At 36.9% G+C, this 19,767-nt stretch overlaps 1 protein-coding gene across 4 annotated transcripts in view; it reads left to right on the forward strand.

Annotated features, from left to right (window-relative positions):
* Positions 1-19,767, forward strand: part of gpc5b (glypican 5b) — a 64,941-nt gene that overhangs the window by 17,850 nt on the left and 27,324 nt on the right. For 3 of the 4 annotated variants that reach the window (XM_053634520.1, XM_053634521.1, XM_053634519.1), the window contains 3 exons: positions 25-84; positions 297-419; positions 15,286-15,406. In XM_053634520.1, the coding sequence (XP_053490495.1) occupies positions 25-84; positions 297-419; positions 15,286-15,406 (304 nt within the window). Of the gene's footprint in view, positions 1-24; positions 85-296; positions 420-8,724; positions 8,837-15,285; positions 15,407-19,767 lie in introns of those variants that run through there. The other variant, XM_053634523.1, reaches the window with a different exon arrangement.

A 19,767-nucleotide genomic window follows, 5' to 3' on the forward strand; every position in this document is an offset into this window, starting at 1 on the left:
TTCTGACCTCTTTACCATTTGTAGATCCTTGCCTCTAAAACCTTCCAAACATGACAAGCCCAGAAGTCTGAAGAAGATCTCTAAGTAAGTGTCAAGCTCTTAATTTGACAGTACATTTACCAGAATGTGTCTGTGTGTATGTGTGTGTGTGTGTGTGTGTGTCTGTGCGTGTCTTCAAAGAAAAGTATATGACCATACATTATAACAGTTGATTATATTTTATATATTAAACTATTTTGTCTTACATAATTCCATTCCTGCTGTCCATGTTGTAATGAAGTACATCACCTTCTCAGGGAGTTTATGAGTCACATTCAGAGGTACAAGTCCTTCTTCTCCATGTTGCCAGAGGTGCTATGTGACAGTGAGATGGTGCTAGATGAATACACCTGCTGGAACGGGGAGGACGTGGTGGAGAGGTATGATGTGTGGTCCCTTAATTCCAACTTGTCATAGCTTTTTTATTATAATTTTATTTGATACTTTTGTACCACAGCATTGTTGGTTAGTCAGAAGGTCTTGATTCATTTTCAACAGCAGCTCTGATAGTATTTCCGGCTAAAAGGAAAAATCACAGGTTTATATTAATGTGCTTATTCTAATATGCTGTTGTTCAATAGTAACAACTTACACAGGGACTTGTGTGGTGGACACTCCATGTAATTGGATTATACACTGTGTGTAATCAATGAAATGGTTAAGTTTCCTCTGAGGTGATGTTCATTTAACATGGAAGGAGACTCCAGTGTCAGCCTTACAATCTGAGGTGAAGCTATTCCTGGAAAGTCTTCAGGACAGAGGAGTTTTGCACTTGGTTGTTTCTCGATAACATGACAAGCTACGATTCTTTTGTCCTATTAACTTCAAGAGAGAAAAGGAGAGGCTGGTTGTAACGTATCGTAGACTGGAGGCGGATGCAGGTGCAGATCAAAGTCTTTATTAAACACTAAACTCAAAACCAAAGTAAACGCGGTCTTCGTCGGCAAACGAGAAACGTGGTCTACAATGAGATCATTCAAGCCATGGAAACGACCGCCACAAATAATACAACCAATAATACTGAGCGACGTGCTCAGTAACCAAGGCATTTAAATACCAAACATAATCACCTCAAAACATAAACACCTGTGGCAAATTAAAGTCACTTCAATAAATGTTCAGCAGGAAGCGAACGAACCAAAACAATGTCATGTGACTCGTCAGGAGCCGAGCCACAGTGCCCTCTGCTGGCCGTAGCGTAACACTGGTGAGGGAACGACTGTTTACAGCTGCTATAAGTAATAACAGGAACTTACCTGCAAAAAGCATGATGTGCCATTCTTTAAAAATTTTATTTGCAATCATTAGTACATTGTTGGGGTATAAAATGAACTTTAAAAAAATCATATACCCCCGTACATGTGGTGTTATAGGAAAATAATTAACTTGATCTTACCACCTTGTCTTTGATTATTTTCCTATAACATCACTCCCTATCATGTCCTTACTTATTACACTTGATACCAGGTAGCATCCTGATAATTAATTAGCGCTATTACAGTGATAATACGAATATATATAAAACTATAGTATTAATTTAACGTCACATTTCATTTCATTAGGCTTGATTTCAAAGCAATTATGATCTCAAATCCAGGTTGTTATAATTAGTATTATTTTTTTCTCAGAAGACTAATAATGTAGTTGCGAAGATCATAATACAGAACGTGGACAACATTGAGGCTTTGGGGGCCAGCAGTTGCCATGGCTTTTGGGAACTTTTGCCTGGACCTCTTTGGGACAGAAGCCTCATTCAAAAAGTGCTGGAATGTCATTGTTACACAAATGAGATTTCCTGGAAAACACACACAAACTAAACAAACATTTGAATATAGGTACTATTTCTGTCTCAGCACACAGCCAAACTCTTTCAGCCATGTTGGACACACACAATCTCTATACTTGGCATTTGTCCACTGTATGGTCCTGCGTGCTGCTGGTTACCCCAGGAAAACTTGTAAAACTTCCTTGGCTGGCCTCTTTAGGTTCTGAGGGTGATGAAGACAGCATTGACACTGACGTCCTGCACAGCCGGACTCTCCAACATGCCTCTTGTTTTAGTAAGTAAAAGGGTGAAAAGACCCAGCTTGGCTCGTCTGGCTCCCGGTTTTGGCCCTCATGGATTCAGACCCCTTACTCGTGCCCCCGCAGAAATCCCTCTATTATACCCTCGCTGGCCCTAATGGGGGACTGGCACCATTCATATCAGAGCCCCCTGGTGGCACAAGTACAATATAGTCCAGGAAACAGAGGAGAACAAACATGAGAGATGTACTGGCATTCTTGTTTGCATTTATTTGGCATAATTGTTCATTCCAAGTGTTTTTTTTTTGTGCAGTGCTGTGCATTTTCCATATTGAGTTCCATATTTAAATGTCTTTATGATGTTTTTGAAGACACAACTATTTTTAAATGAAACATTGTGTTACCCATATTTATTAATGCAAATTTTAATTTTTTAAAACTCTTTTTCATTTGGTAAATTTAGTGTGTTAAATTAGGTTGTCATGTGTTAACATTTTGTGCTAGTATATTACTGATTTAGTGAGTAGTCAATTTTCCCACAAGTCACAAAAACACAGAAGCATATGGTACTTGCATAATAATATTTCAGATATATTTAGCATCTTCCCAGCCATGCGAAGAATGATGCATATACTTGTTTACATTCTCATCAGAAAATCTGCCTATTGCATGTGTTAGCAAATAATCTTTACCCCCCTTCACCCCCCCATTGTGAAAAAATCTGTGATTTGGTTGTTTGCTGTGTTTTTTGTGTTTATGACAAAATCCAGGCATATGGACAGTAATGGACCATTTTTCTTTCTTTGGTGGTTTATGTATATACAGTGGGGTCCAAAATTCTGAGAACAGTGAAAATCTGGGATTTTTTTTTTTTTTTTTTTACATTTTAAACTGTAACATATATACAGTTACCTTTGATCAAATGAAAACAAAGATGACACTCCAATGGATTTGATTGAATACAAATTGTCAGATTTTACACAAACTTGTGGAGTCCATGCCAGTTCGAGTGGAATGTACTCGAGGGGAATGTACCAAATGTGCAGACATTCTGAAATTCATATAAATATTTATAAAATTCTGCTTTTCAATTTAGTTAGTACTGATAATATAATTTGTAATGAAAAAAGAGTTCTAATTTAAAATGATATTTTTAGTCCCTAACTATGTACTTTATTATTGTCATTCCTACAGTTGTCACTTGTATAAGTCAGATGTGACAGATATTTAAAAAAAAAAAGTTTTTGTAATTGTGTAATTGTGACCTAATGGGATGTTCATATGAAGCATTTAGGTCAGGAACGATTATTTTCATATTTCACGCACACGACAGCACATGAACGTTCTTATCCAGATTTTAATAATCAAGTCCCCTGACATGTGTCCCAGTACAGTGTGCTTTACAGCTGCACATAGATTGACACTAAAGAGCCAATAAATATCCAACACCACCCCCTTCTGGGTTCATTGTGCACCACAGGCAAACACTCATGTTCTGGGAGGTAAAATATATTCTGTTAACCTGATTGCAGACTGTCTACATGATGCTTAATTTTTTTAACACTATTTGTTGTTTGTAGAACATAGTATGCAACATTCTAACATCATAAACACACATATAACACAATAAATCTATATGAACAATACATGCTTTTACTGAAATTGATATGGTACAAGTCCAATTTCAACAACAACAAAGAAGAAAAAGAAGAAGAAAACAAAGGAGAAAAGGAAAAGGAAGAGGAACACAAAGATGACAAAGAAAAACAAAGAAACCAAAGAGAAGACATTTGAGGAGAAAATAAAGAAAAAAGAAAACGTAAGAAGAAGAAGAAGAAGACACCAGTATACATTTCACTTGTCATATTATTTGGCAGTGGCAGCAGCCCAGAAGTGAAAGGTGCAGACAGTGTAATTGCAGTTTTTCAGACGTGCAGACGTATTTGTAGTGCATCAGCTCCATTTAGGTAACTATAGAGTATTACACATCATAAAACACATCTTGGATACAAATGGATCAGGGCAGGGTTATTTTCACTAAAATATTTAGCCGAAGCAGTGGTTCTCATCTTGCCTTAATGTGTATAGTGGTATGTTTTGTGGGATGTTACAGTAAGCGAAGGAAATGTCAGCAGAACTTTTAATCACATCTTATCTGGAACGTTGCGGTTGCTCCGAGGTTGCTGGAAGTGTATAGTTGCCATGGATACACGGCAACACTTTAGGCAAACGCCATTTGTGGTCAGTCCAGTTGGCCTACATTTGGCTGCTTTTGGTGAGACAGCTTTTCTCTCTCTCGGACACTCTTGCTCTTGACCAGTTGACTCAACCTCAACCACCATATAATAACAATATAATAATCTCCTCCACTCAGTAGCCAACATGACTCACACTTTCCACTTGCCTCCCTCCTGAAAAATCTTGTCTTGTCATCTCCCATACATTTATCCATTTCCTATTTATCTGTTTCCTCTTTGCTGCTCTTAAATACATTACTTTACATCTCTTTTAGATTATGTGTTGCAGACATTTCTCACTCTCAGAACTACCCAACCTTCCTATTAGTTTTACTGTAATTACTGAAGAATTCACATTTTATACAGCACTGTTGAATTCTTGATTCTGATTGGTCAGAAGGAATGTAGAATTTTCTATAACAGCAGCTCTGATAGTATTGTCGACTTCAAGGTTTATATTTATGCACCCATTCTAAGACACATAATTTTTGATATTGTGAAGTTTTCTCTAAGCAGATGTTTGTTTAACATTTAGGGAAGGAGTCTCCAGTGTCAGCACTTCGTCACAGTCAGAGGTACTTTAGGTTTTACGACATGTGAGAGACTTCAGGACAGAGGGCTTTGCAGTTTAATGTTAACATGACAATCTGCATTTGTTTTTGTCTTATTAAATTCAAGAGAGAATAAGAGAGGCTGGTGAGGGAACGACTGCATATACAGGAACTTGTTTCATCAGGGCTGTCAGAAAGCTCATAAAATTCTGACTTGGTATTCCCTCTTGGAGGTTGCCATCAGTGTTTTTTCCCATATGACATGAATGCAGGAAATGGATGAGAATGATATCAGATTGCAAGGAAAAAATACTTTCCACTTTCCAAGATGGCCACCCCATGACATTTCACTGTTCATATACATGATGAAGCTTTGTTCAAGTTTATAGAGGACAGGAAGTCACACTGTGTCATAAACTGCATCAGTAAGTCTATGTGACATCACTAAAGACCAGGTTGTAGTTTGAGGCATAAATGTACAAAAAGATGTGAGGCTCTGCTGCCATCTTGGCTCAAGAAAAGCATGGAAAAAGTTTTAAAAGGTCAAATAGATGAATTTGCATGCATTTGTGTCTGAAACTAAAATATCAGACCAGAGTGGACAATGTTAGACCTGTGGAACATCAGATGAAAAAAATGGATATTATGCACTCATTAAGTGCCTTTGCTCCCTAACCTTCCAAACAAACAGAGGAGTTAATCAAATTGAGCGGATAAATTTAATTGCAGCCATGCTCCTCACAAAGAGAGAGAGAGAGAGAGAGAGAGCGTGTGTGTGTGTGTGTGTGTGTGTGTGTGTGGGTCTGTGTTTTTTTTTCCATGGGAAAAAGTTACCATTAGCTTAAAGGGAAGTTCAGTCTCTTTGGTCTATAGCTGAGTAAATATTTTTCTAGGCATTTTTTATGGTAGGTTTCATTTTAGTCATTTTCCCCCAACACTGAGTGCCCTCAGTAAGCCACTAATGGCTGTGTCCAACTGCAGCTTTGGTACCAATTTTAACTCTTTTGGAGTACATTGAAACATCTGTCCCATGTCATATTTTAGGATATCTCACTCCTACAATATACAATATGTCATATATTGTTTGTAAAGAGTATTGTGTGTTTTATTCCTCTTACATTATATATCTTATATTCCTATATATTATATATATTGTCCATGAACATCCACTGACATAATCCCCTATGTATGGAGACTTTTGGGACACCCTGTAACATTTAATGTTGTGGAACACCATAAAAAAGGTAATTCTTGTTATCACTTACGTTATAGCAGATATAAACTGTTGTTCATTCCCTCACATCCTCTCTTTTTTCTTTCTCTTGTAATTAATAAGACAAAAACAGCAATTTGTAATGTTACCAAGAAACCACAGAGTGCAACATCCTTTCATTTCAGAAAAAAGTTACAGCTTAACCTCTGACTGTTACAAAGCACAGACAATTGGAGGCTCTTTCCATAAATGTTGAACATTTCTGTAATAAATCTCCTTACAGAAATCTTCACCATATTAACAATTACACATGTTTTTTAAAATCCATTCATGTGAAGTGTCCACTGTACAAGTCCCTGTGTATGTTGTTACTATAGGAACAATAATGCATTAGAACAAGCGCATTAGTATAAACCTGTGATGTGTAGCTGGAACTGCTGCCAGACCTGCTAGAAAATTTATCGTCTTCTGACCAAACAGAATTGAGAATTGAGGGGGGAATTTGGGGGGCTTAAGCCCCTGAAATTTTCCATCAATCCCCTGAATCTTTTGCTATTATTCTTTGTGCTAATATTATCTTGATCTTTTATTTAAAATGCACTTCTTCACAAGGCTTTTTTCATGCTTCAGATATAGAGTTGAGCGAGAGAGAGAGAGAGAGAGAGAGAGAGAGAAGGAGAGAGAGAAGGAGAGAGATCACATGATCATGGTGTGCTCGCCTGTGCCATTACCAAAACGAGAATCGTCTGCACTCAGGAGTGTCTGAGAGCTCCAGAGAGCAGGCATGGTTCAAATGACACCGATGCCTTGTGAAGCTGCAATCTATGATGAGGCCTTGGAATTCAGACATTTTAGCCAATTCCCACTCACAAGCCACATGCTACCAATCTGGGAGGGTGAAGTCTAACACGTGCTTCAATCTTTTTGAAATGCTGCGCTTGGTAGGTAACAGGGCAGCTGAACACTCAGAGGAATGCACTAACTGTCCTCTTTTACATACAAGAGCTCAGAGATACACATGATTGGTTAGTGATTGACAGGGGAGATAGTAATGTCATCTCTCCCATCCAAAGAGCACAGCTGATTGAATTTCCCGCAATTTCCCCCCAATTTAGCCACAGCTAATTCCTGTCCACTAGATAGGTCTCACCTTGGTGGGTAAAGACCATCATCTGCTTCCTCTGACTCATGAGAAGGGCATCATAGGACAGATGAACTCTCTTGCAGGAATATGCTAAGTAACTTGTTCAATTGGATTCAAGTCAGGTGACTGACTGGGACATTCTAACACCTGTCACCTGACTTGAATCCAATTGAACAAGATTGAAAGACAATATGTTTAAAAGAATGGGCCAAAATCACACCTAAATACTGCAGCCGATTAATTTCTTCATACAGGAAGCGTCTTGAAGCTGCCAAACAAAGGCTTCTCCACTACGTATTGTTGTGAATTCTTTATATTTCTGGATTTCTTGAGTTAATACTGATGTCTGGTGAAAATTTCATGTGAATAGCCTCATTGGAAATATATTTACTGAAAAAAATGTTGACACATCCAATACTTATTTCCCCTACTGTACATGAGCTTAAAGATTTACTGTTCTGAAAGGAAATGCTGTCCTTCTCACCCAAAGATCAGGACCACTTATGCTTTCAGACTCTCGGCCACAGACAGGCATTGCATCATCAACATTTGGAATTGTGATTTCTTGACAATTAAACTGCTGCATCACTCAGCAGCCCCATTCCAGCATTTTTAGAGCCTAATGTTGCAATAACTATTAAGGAATACATTGTGTAGCCTTAAATTATTTATAAGATGCGAAGCAAAATGTGAGTAAAAGTCCTACCTTTTCTAGCTGTTAAGAGAAATCCCTGTCTTTGCACCTTGGACTCACATGTTGAATGATGGATCATGCATGGAGTGCTATTTTATTAGGTCATAAATCAGTTGGACTCATTACATGAGCAATACCAAATATTCATCAGCAATCCTTTTTATTTATCGAAGCAACACTATTAGAATAAAAGAAAAGTTGAAAAGACACTGGACGGGGTGCCAATCCATCACAGGGCACAATCACATGCACACTCACACACCCATTCATAAACTACGGACACTTTGGACATGCCAATCAGCCTACCATGCATGTCTTTGGACTGGGGGAGGAAACCGGAGTACCCGGAGGAAACCCCCGAAGCATGGGGAGAACATGTAAACTCCACACACACAGGTTAGCGGTGGGAATCAAACCCCTAACCCTGAAGGTGTGAGGTGAACGTACTGACCACTAAGCCACTGTGTGCCCTTGATATCCTAATGTTTAATTGTAAATACTTTGGGATACACAACTAAACAGGTATAATCTGTATCCTAAAGACAGTGTAGTGTGTGAAATAGGGATAGCATAATTACTTATCATTAGTGATATAGTATTATTCATTCAGATTGGTGGCACTAAATAGAGCTGGTGAATGTGTTGATTATTTTATTTATTGATTATAGCCTCCTATGTGCTGTCTCCATGTTCAGCCTTTGATATCTGTACATTTTGGCTAATTCAAGCTACAAAAAAAATAGTGAAGTCATTATTCATTCATCAATTATTTGAAATAGATAGCACCCTGGCAAATATCAAATATTTTTCTTGTTTTACAGAATGTGGACTCACAGCATCTCCAAAGGATTAAAATAATCCAACTGCAAACAGAGTTGACAATTAAATCCATCCTTGACCTTTGTTTATTATTCACCAGCAGGAGTATTTAACATCCACTCTGCATGCTTAATGAAACCCTTAACCTGTCTGACCTTTTCACATTACCCCATGGATGACAGACCCTGCTGTGCATGGTTCTCTGCTCAGCAACCAAATAAACACCACACCAAAACATAGCAAGAAACAAAAAGATACAGACATATTCCATTTGCGCATTGGATACATACTGATTTTTAATAAAATATATGTGTTTGAGAAGGTAATACCAGAAAGAAAAGATTTATATACACTTGAGGTTGGGTTGACCAAAGATGATATGATCTGACCTTTCCTATAACTAGAAGGTGTGTCTCTGAGTTAATTCTGACTCTACCCAATTCACTCACAGTCATAAGAAATGTGTTTAAAAAAAAGATTGATTAAAGGTTTGAAACCAAGCATTTTTAAGTTCCCTTATTTCCACACTGGACTCCTGACAGCAATCTTCTTTGTTACCCATCGGTCTGTCACCAGTGGATCCCAAAAAATCGAAAAATATATCCAGTAAATACTTTGCTTCCCTAAAAGAAATAAGACTGTCTCTCATTAAACACAAGCAGAGTTGAAGCTAGAGAGCAAACAAACCAAGTGATGGACACCAAACTGTGAAGGTGTCTATGAATGAACTTCTCATTGACATGACAAGCTGTTTCTTTTTTTTTTTGTCTTATTAACTTCAAAGAAATAATAAAAAAGAGAGGCTGTTGAAGCAATGACTGCTTATAGCTGCTATAACAAATGATAACAAGAATTAACTTATTTCATGGATGTTCCACCTTAAATGTAACTATAAATTGATAAAATGAATGACGTCATTAATTAATAAATAAATTATTATAATCGATTGCAAACTTCTCTGGTATAAGAGGAATAAAACACTTCATTAATGTTGTTATAAGAAAATAATAAACTTTGGCATGGTAATAGAACTCAAAGGTTCTTTAACCTCCTTAAAGGTTCTCTGTAGAACCTCAAATAGAGGGCTCTCTTATCTGAGAGGGTATCATTTAAAATATATGATTTTTTAGGAAAGGAGAAACCTTAACTACCCAAAGAACCCTTCAGGAATAAATGCTCACCAGGGTGCAAGGCAGGAGGTTCCCGAGAACTATAGGTGTTGGAGACAAACATGAGTGCAGATTTTAGTATGCAAGAATGGAGTGTGTTATTTATACTCAGCTTGCCATGGGATAATTAATTGGAAACAGGTGTTGGTGCATGTGTAATGAGGCGAGAGGGTGTTGGTGCATTCATAATGAGCCAAGCACGAAGAAGGAGGCTGACTGCAGCTATGGCTGAAGTCACTCAGCTGTCATTTATATTATTTGGAACATCTGTAGTATCTGAGTAATTTTAAATGAATTGAAGGAACCGCCGGGTCCACTCTTTATTATTATCTCTCTGTTTAAATGTGCGTCTCGTGACACTGGGAGCAATTTTAGCAGTTTCCTTCTTCCTTCCTTCTTGACTTTACATCATTACTGTTTGTCAAATCTCTGAGTGAGAGAGGTGTCGTTATTTTCTGTAAAACAAAGATTTTGAGCTACCAGTTTGTTAATGTAGAACATGTCCTCCATTGTGCTGCCCAGTTCCATGTTATACTTCCCAGTAGTCCAGTTAACTAAGCTAAAAAGTGACATTTGATGGAATTTAACTCCAAAGTATGACAAGCTAATTATATGCCTCAATACAGACAATGGAAAATAAGTGAGGACCCCTGGGAGGAGCGACTTTATCCAACCATAGCCTTTATTCTCTCTTGATAATGTCTCTATTGATGAAGTATCGTGGCTGCACAACTGCTACGTCCCGCCCCCAAACCCCCCCTCACCCCCACCCCGGCCACACACACTTCTATGGCTAACAGAGGCACATCTCATCACGTAAGGACGTAGAGTCTAACTAACTTCTTTGTTTGTCCTCTATAAGAAATATAAATGTGATGATGTGATGAGACCATGTGTTTGCTAGCATATGCTTATATTAAATCATATTGCAGTTTATGTTTTGATCTCTAAATGTTGTACAAAAAGTAAAATATTATAACGTTGAAATTACATTAATTTCTGATTATTTCCATAGTTCTGGCCAATTGGTAATTATCACAGTTCCCGTCAGTATACTGGTTTGCATGGCAACAAATGCCATGTGCTCCTGTTTATTTTGGTTTCTGTTCTAGTATGTAATGACAGGGTCCTGCCATTTGTTTGTTGCCAGATTGTGTTCACCTGTTCTGTGTTTAGTTCTGATTTCTTTTTTACTTCTATGTTGTTGTGTCAGCATGCCATTGTGAAGTCTTAGCATGCATTTTTGTTGCTAAATTCAAGCTGAGTTTCATATTTAGTATTTCTGAAGTTGCAAAACATTTGAAAGGATGACTTTACTAGAACAATGGCTGGGGTATACAGCAGGCATCTGCCTTTAAAAGAGTCTGGCATAATAAACAATCATCTAAAAAGGCCTTATGAGACTAAAGCAGTCATTCCATTAGCAGGGGGAAAAGACTGCTGGCTTGGTGCATTAAAGCTTTAAAGAATTAAAGGGCAATTAGCAAAATAATGTCTCCATCTGGAGTCATAAATTCAGATTCAAAGCAAATTAATGAGACTAGTCTTTTTTATGAAAGACTTTACACAACTTAATTCACTCTCTGATGAAACAATTTATTTTTTAAATATAGCATTTCCCATGGGCTTTTAAGTGAAAGAAGAACTTGAATGACCCTTGAGGGTGTGCTGATACAGACTGTAGCTCATGTTTTTCCATGCATGATTTCTTAGTCATCCTCTAACCATTAATCAATGGTAAGTTTTGGACCACAGGACTGCTGTGGGCTGGATATTTCTGTTTCTCAACTCAGCAGTAGCAGAGGTATTTAAAAGCACAGAACTGCTGTTCTGAGAAAGATCCATCACATAATCTCTGGTAAGCAGTGGTCTTATAGTGGTCTGTACAGTCAGTAATTATACACCTACGCAGTGACCTATGTGGTAAATGTGCTTGTTGAAATGGCCAGTCTACATATTTTCCAGTAGTTAGGTAATATACTGCAAATAACCTTAAAAAGTAATGTTTTAGAACACTGTTTTTGGTTTATTTTCAAGAAATGGGTTCAAGTTAAATACTTTTAAATCTAAACAAGACATAGGTAGAAGTGAACTGAGAAATGTTGATTAGGATAATAACTGTTTCAATACACCACATAAGTATACAACAGGTTATTAAAGGTTTTAGACGTCTTTAGACAGATAGACTGTTTTTACTGCTGCATTTGTTAAACTGTCTCCTTCACCAACACGATCTTTGCAGGAAGATAGCCTAGGCAAGATTAAAACAATAAACAAAAAAACTTGTCCATGTGATTTTGGTGTAATATGTTTATTGTTTCTTAAAGGTGTCAAAGTATGTTACCCAATTTGGGACAAAACCTGATTTTCCCCCATTTATCTGGCTGGTATTCAACCACAGTGACATCTGATGGGTTTTGCCAGACCACCAGACATGTATTTGTGTTATATATAATATTAAAACTGTCTTATATGATCTTCTTGAATGATGAATCTTGGCTTATATTAACTTCTTTACTTAAAGTACTACTAGAATCTGACAGTAGACATATATATATATATATATATATATATATATATATATATATATATATATATATAAGTTGATAAATACAAATATGTGGGTATTTAATTATTTATTTCCCCCCCCCCCCCCTTTTTTCTGCCAATAGTAAGTAAACTGTAATAAAATAAAATAAAAAACCCCAAAACATCTGTTTTGAACTTGAAGCCAAGAATATACATATATTTAACTATGAATTTACATTTACATTTTACATTTATTGATTTAGCAGACACTTTTACCCAAAGCAACTTACAAATGAGAAAATACAAGCAAAGCGATATATCAAACAGAGAACAATACAAGTAGTGCTACCATACAAGATGCATTAATTGAGTTCCAGAAGAATCAAAGTGCGCAGAGTAGAGGTGTAAGTGCAAGAGTAATTTTTTTTTTTAGTTTTTTTTTTAGGGGTTCGTTAGGTGTTCACGGAAGCGGTGCAATCATATTTAAACATTCTGTTATTGTTGTCGACTATTTTTTAACAAGCCACACTTCACTAATCATCAGCCAGAGCAGAGAGGGTACATGAAATAAAAAAAAAAAATCTATGAATCAGTTTATACACTGTCCTTTTTCAAAGAGCTGCCTTCAGCTAAACAATTTACATAAATGCGCATGATTGGCTGCAACAGAGGATCTGCTACAGAAGCTTTGATCATTCAGTTGGACACGCTGAACTACAGCCATTTCTTATGTTGATCCAATTTGTTACAGTAATTTTGAGTGCTTGGTTTGATCCTCTGAATGCTACATCCTGACCAAGATGTGCCAGGTGATGACCCATGATCTATGTTATAATAATAATATGGAGTGCAGTAAGTTTAATATGTGGGGAAATACACAAGAAAATTTTATCCACAATGGATGGCACTGTTTGGAAAATAGGGAATGGTTTTAAAGGCACTCCTTCCTGTCCTGAGCTTTAACTCTGCACTTCAACTTCTGCAATATCTTACTATATCTCAGTATGTTTTTGCTTAGACTCTACTTACTCAGACAAAATTAAATGTGAAGTGTTGCAGTAAAGACTTAAGTACCAGTCCTGGTTTTCCAAAGTAGCCTGACATTACGCTGTCAAAGAGATGACTATGACACATTGGGAAATCTATGACCAGGTTGTATCTCAGACTTCTGCAATGTCAATAAACATGAATTAGTCAAGATTCTTGGTGTGTTATTCCATTTATGCCTCCTTACATCAACAATGACCTTATTTGTTTTGCTGGTATTCAGCTCAACAGTAAGTGGCCTGCTTCCCATCTGACTGCAGTTGCACTATTGTTTTTGACGAGCCCATTTCTCTGTGATATCACTGTGTTATTATGATGCCTGACACAGATAATAGGACTTATGAGAAGGTGACTGAATCTTAACCGAATAGTGTCTAGGGAAGTTATCGAAAGTAATGAGAGAAGCATTTGGTACTCTGGAGTTGTGTCCACACGTCAGTCTCATCCTTTAATTCACCGGCCTAAGTCAATTCAGAGCTGTCATTAGAGAGCTATGCCATGGGGCCTTGCCTAATGAGTTGCTGCTCTTCTCTTTTCACATTACTGAGTAACGATTTAGTCCAGCAGCTCATATGAGTCTTATTACCCGTGTCAAACATATTCCACTTGCCTTCCCTCACTCGATCCCCAAGAACAGGCCACAAGGTCAATAGTTAGATTTGCAGCTCTGTTTTGCCTTCAGGCATCATGGTGAGCGAGCCATTAATGTCATCATTAATCATTGATGTCACTGAAATTGCAGACTGAACTGCATCGATTCCCACCCAGAAATCAGATGGGCTGGAGCTTAAACAGCTAGTTTGTTTACTGCTGAAAAGACATAATGAAGAGGATGTTATCACACTAATTTGCCTTTTATTGTCATATTCTCTATTTTCATCTGTTCTCAATTATGCTAGGCAATATAAAGATACTATAGGATAATAATAGTTATTTATACCACAGCACTGTTCAATTCTTGATTCTGATTGGTCAGAAGGTGTTGATTAATTTTCTATAACAGCAGTTCAGACAGTGGTTCTGACCGCAAGGTTATCATTTCTGGAGTGATAACTTATAGATGTTAATAAACATGTGTAATCATTGATATGCTGAAGTTTTTTGGGTGATGTATATTTAGAATTTTTGGAATATTTGAGTCTCCAGTGTCAGAGCTCTGGTTAAGCTAAAGCTGTAACTGTAAGTATTTAGACATGGCAATATTTTCAGGACAGAGGAGTTTATGCTTTGCAATTATTCTGTAACATAAGGGTTTTTTTTTGTTGTTGCTTTTTTAAAATTCAAGCAAGAGGTAAAAAGAGAGGCTGGTGAAGCTGTTACCACTCGTTTACCACTTGTTTTGTGGTCAGTCCACAACATTACTATAAATGGATAAAAAGGATGATGTATTATTCTTTAATTAAAAAGTTATTGTAATTGTTGACAAATCACTGTGGTATAAGAGGAATAAAACACTTCAAGACGTGCTGTTTTTGGGGAGGTCACAGTAACTCTGCTTGATCACAGCACCTTGTAATTGATTGTTGTTTCTATAACAGCAAATCCCCAAGTGTTTTAATCCTCACATAGAAAAAGTGCATGAAACAACAGAAGTGGCTTGAAATGGCTTTCCATTTCTATAGCCTATCTTGGAAATTGAAGTCATTTTATTTCCTCCACATGACTGAATTATGTTCATAATTTTAAATCATGTGTTAGTTAGATTATTTTACATAATACTACAGTATCTCTATCGCAAAATTCTTGAATAAAGAGTGTGATATTAGTGAAAATTGTCCAATAATCACCCTTTCTTCATTCTTTCTTTCTCTTCTTCAGTTACACAGGCTCTGTGGTGGGGAATGGCCTCCAGGCCCAAAAACACAATCCTGAGATTAAGGTCAGAGGTGTGGACCCAGTTTTAACCGAGGCCAAAGAGACACTGGAGAGATTTAATCAGGTGAAAACTCATTTTGTACACATATTTCTTTGTCAGATGGCGGTCAAGAACATTCCACAGCACCCACCAGTACCACGGCCTAAAACAAAGCCACATGTTCATTACACTCATAACAGAATAAAAAACAAAACTATTGAAAACTATATGCCAAGCACTAAATATGCAAATCTGATCATTAAACACTTCCAGAACTCTGAGATGCATTTTTGCCAGATGTTATATATTTATTTAAAAAATACACACTTGATTTTGTGCTAATAAAAAAAACCCCATAACAATCCTAACCATAAGAATGCTGTTACCAGTCTTGCTAGTATTGGCTTACTATCTAACCTAGCTTTTCCCCTAGATTAGATATATTATTATCAGTAATGCAGATGAAATAATGACTGGTGTAACTTTAGTGATGAAGAGTTATCCTTTTTGCCTTAGCTGTAGCTTTGGAGGTAGAAAAGCACAAGAAATTGAGCTGCTTGTGTAACTTATCTATATGCAGACACAGTTAAAGTGGGATGTCACATCACATACAGATGAAAAGTTATTTTTAGTTACATTGCAAAGATGGAATTTTGACATACGAAATGAGAAAACTGAAATGAGAGTGCAAATTTGGAAATACAACCAATATGCACAGTAAATAAATGTACATGGCTCTTTTAGCATGTATCGCAAAATCTATGTTTTTAGGAATTTATTGTACAGTAGAAGAAGAAAAAATGGTGCATCAGGTGCATTGATGATCATAGTGACAACTTGATGGGGATTCAAAATATTGGGAAAATAAGAAATATTTTTGATGCAAGATGTAAATCTTATATTTGTTCACTAACAAGACTATTTTTCTCACCAATAAATTGCCCTACATGTTTTTGTTTTTCTTGCTTGTTCCCCAACTTGTGACCTGGTCAGGATGTTTAAAAAAAAAAAAAAAAGACTGGACATGACTCTGAGCTTTTCTGAAAACTATTTTAAAATGTGGAAGCTCTGTTGTGACCAAGAAAATGCCACTGGCAGCAATTTTAAAACCGGCCACTTTTCCTATTACATGAGAAATGTGATCTGGAGGTTGAACAAGGGAGTTGGTGGTTAAATGTAATGAGAAGAATTCCATATTAAGGTGTGATACAGCAGTCTGACTAACCAGAGACACATTTGTTTGTTGGAAATGCGTGCAGTTAAAACCTGAATAGGATACAATTCAGACACAAGAATTTATGTTCACTTTATTCAGTACAGCATAGTTTCTGCTTTGGCAGAAAACGAGCTAAAATCTCCTCAAAGATTTATAAAGATTTTATTACATTTTTTTCAAAGAAACACTCTTAAATCTTGAGGTGAAACATTGTGTCCACATGGACATTTCTAGGGTAACATGTAATTGTTTCCTTATTATCCAATAAAGTCAGCACAGTCCCTGTTTTAACAAAACTATCATACTGGATTATACTGTAAACCCACTGTACACCCCTCCCTCAATGGCCCAGATTTTGTGCTCTCTGTCTCCCTGTATGTCCCACTGGATTGGTCTAAAGAAAGTTTGGCTCATTGATAGCGAGACTCTGGCTCCAGCAGCTGTGTTTGGGAGGTGACCTGGGTCGTTCCGCTTGGCTCTCTGAAGCCCTTTTTTGTAATGTCTTCCATTGCTACATTAAAACCAGACACCCTGGTTGTACATTATGACCCAGCATTGCCCCTCCCTAGTCAAGTGGTCCAGTGTGTGTCTGCAGGATTTGCATCACCGATGGGCAAGAGGCCGGGGAAGGCCAGAGGATATGGGTGAGGGGTCATGTTGTACGTGCATGTACATTGCATTACATGAGCTGTGGGTATGTTCACAGAATACTGGAAAAACATAGGCTGGAAACATAGCCTGCTTGGTTTTGAATTCCAGTCACTAATTTTATGTTATAATTTGTCAGTCAGCTGGTAAAGATGTGACTGTTTAGTGTTCTGTCTCACAACATTTACTCAGCTAATCTTATTCACATTATAATTGTATTACTAGTATAGATATATAAATGTTCTGATCATGAGCTACTGTTTATTTTGTATTCTATATTCATCATGTACAGTACATATCAGGCTGTTACCTTTCAATATGCATCTTTATCATATTAAGACAAAGCCACTGTCAAAAAAGTTATCTTATTTTATCTTAAAGGGATCATTCACCCAAAAATGTAAATTCTGATTATGCAATACACAACAAAAAAGCTGCATGAGCAGGATGCTTTAACTTTCACTTAGGATAAAGGAAGACCACTTTCATTAACATGAACAATGCATTTACACTAGCATTTATATTCATTTATTCATCCTTAGTAACTGCCTGGTCAGGGTTATAGTGGTTTGAATTTGGCTACTAGTTTGCTTAGATTTTGGGAAATAGAATCAACTAAATTTGTTCAGAAAATATCATGGACAGATGCAAAAACATTTCTGGTTTAGGCCATGCCCACTTTGGGTTTACAAATAATATACAGATACAGATAGGAATCTTTGCAGCACTAATCAACTAAAGGACATGTATCTTTATTTATGTGTTTTTCTCACATGTATAATTCATTTTCATGTGATCACTTATTATTCACATGATGTGTTTACTTGAATTCACATGTGAAATTTCAGAGCATAACGCACCTTGGCAAAATGCACCTTCATGTTTTTTTTCGTGTTATTCACATAATCTTGTGTGAAAAACTGTTCACATGAAATATATGTGATTTTTCCCAATGTGGATTTGTTGTCATGCCCATTTTACATTTCAACTTCCATATCCATTTCTCTTACACCTGTTTCCCGTTTTTCTAACTCAATCTGACATTCTGCTTCTTCTTTTTAATGAATCTTTTAATGAACAGCTTGTTTGCGGCTTCTAACTCATTTCCTGGATGTTTGAGGGTACAGTGCAGTATTTCTGCCACTTTTATGATTATGCACTTCCGGACTGAGACATCATTGTTGAAACTGATGTAGCCACTTTTCCAACTTTTTTGTTCTTCTAGCTTTTCCAGGGTCCTCCCAAGAAGTGCTCCCATAACCTGTAAGACAACCTTGGTTTTAACCTTCAAACTCCTCTTTCAGTCCTGGGTATTTCTCCAACCAGTTGTATTCCCTGCCTTATATTTTGTGGTCACTTGGAACAGCCAATTTATGAGTACTGCGGTTTTCTGCTCCTTATATATTATTACTGATTTATCGGTTTGGACCTAAAGGTTCCACAAGATCTTGCTCTGCTTCCATGTTGTCCACCTATCTATCTGTTTGGGGTGTTATTTTTGCAGCTTATCCTCTAGAGACATTATTTGGATGTACACAGGAAGATTTTGTGTTCCGTCCAGGGCAACAGTTTTCCCCTCTTCTTTCTGGTGTCCAGTCTTTTAATGTTGGATTTTGAATGAACCGTTTGAATAAGCAGTTTGAGGTGTTTTCAGGCCATAACACTGGTTGTTTCCATCTAATGACCATCTGATTGTGCCGGCTGGGTATCTGATGAGTGTCAGGGCATACATGTTCATGGATCTCATTGTTCCCATTCAGCTCTCTCTTCAGGATATGTTTTACTCTGTTCTTGGATGTTGCTGTTCTTCTAGTTTCTGCCTCAAGGTTTCCATGTGACTGGAGAATGTCCAGATATATTTCAGCTGTCTAATATGCCTCTACCCTTGTCAGTTTGTTGTTAATTTATTTTACATCAGATACAGGGTATCCTGAGTTCTGTCCTTCCTTTAGTACCTGCCACCAGTAGCTGGTTCTTTTGTGCTTCTAGGTGAGAGTTGTTAATTTTTTTGTGTCAAGTGCTGGTTAAATTTTTCTATCTTTTTTTTTTTTTTTACCTGTTGTTAGACAAATGCTGTTGTAATAGCTACTTTTTTCTCTTAAACAGTGAACACTGGTGGTATGTGATTATTTTATGGGATTTGGGCCAGAAACATTAAATAAAAACCAAAATAAACTTGGACCTCAATTTTTTACCAAACTTTGTTAGTTTTTACAATTTATACAAAACTGTCTGAATATACATACTGTTCTTTTGGTATCTCATTAAGAACTATCAACAATGGGGTGGTGTGACAAAGCAGAGTTACTATTCCCACCTCAAAGCTGATTTTTTCCCAATAGCAGCACATTTAGATGTGTAGTAATTCCAATATAAACAGTCATTCCATCACCAGCTTCTCTCTTTTTGTCTCTCAGAGAGAAACCATAAAAGTTACATCTTTACCTCTGACTGATACAAAGCGCTGACACTGGAGACTTCTTCCAAGAATGTTAATAAGCATCTCATCAGAAAATTTCACTTGATATAAACTTGTGTTTTGTATTGTTATAGAGGTGCTGTTATAGAAAATTAATTATCA

Source organism: Ictalurus furcatus, chromosome 10 (genome assembly GCF_023375685.1).
Source record: "Ictalurus furcatus strain D&B chromosome 10, Billie_1.0, whole genome shotgun sequence".
Taxonomy (NCBI): domain Eukaryota; kingdom Metazoa; phylum Chordata; class Actinopteri; order Siluriformes; family Ictaluridae; genus Ictalurus; species Ictalurus furcatus.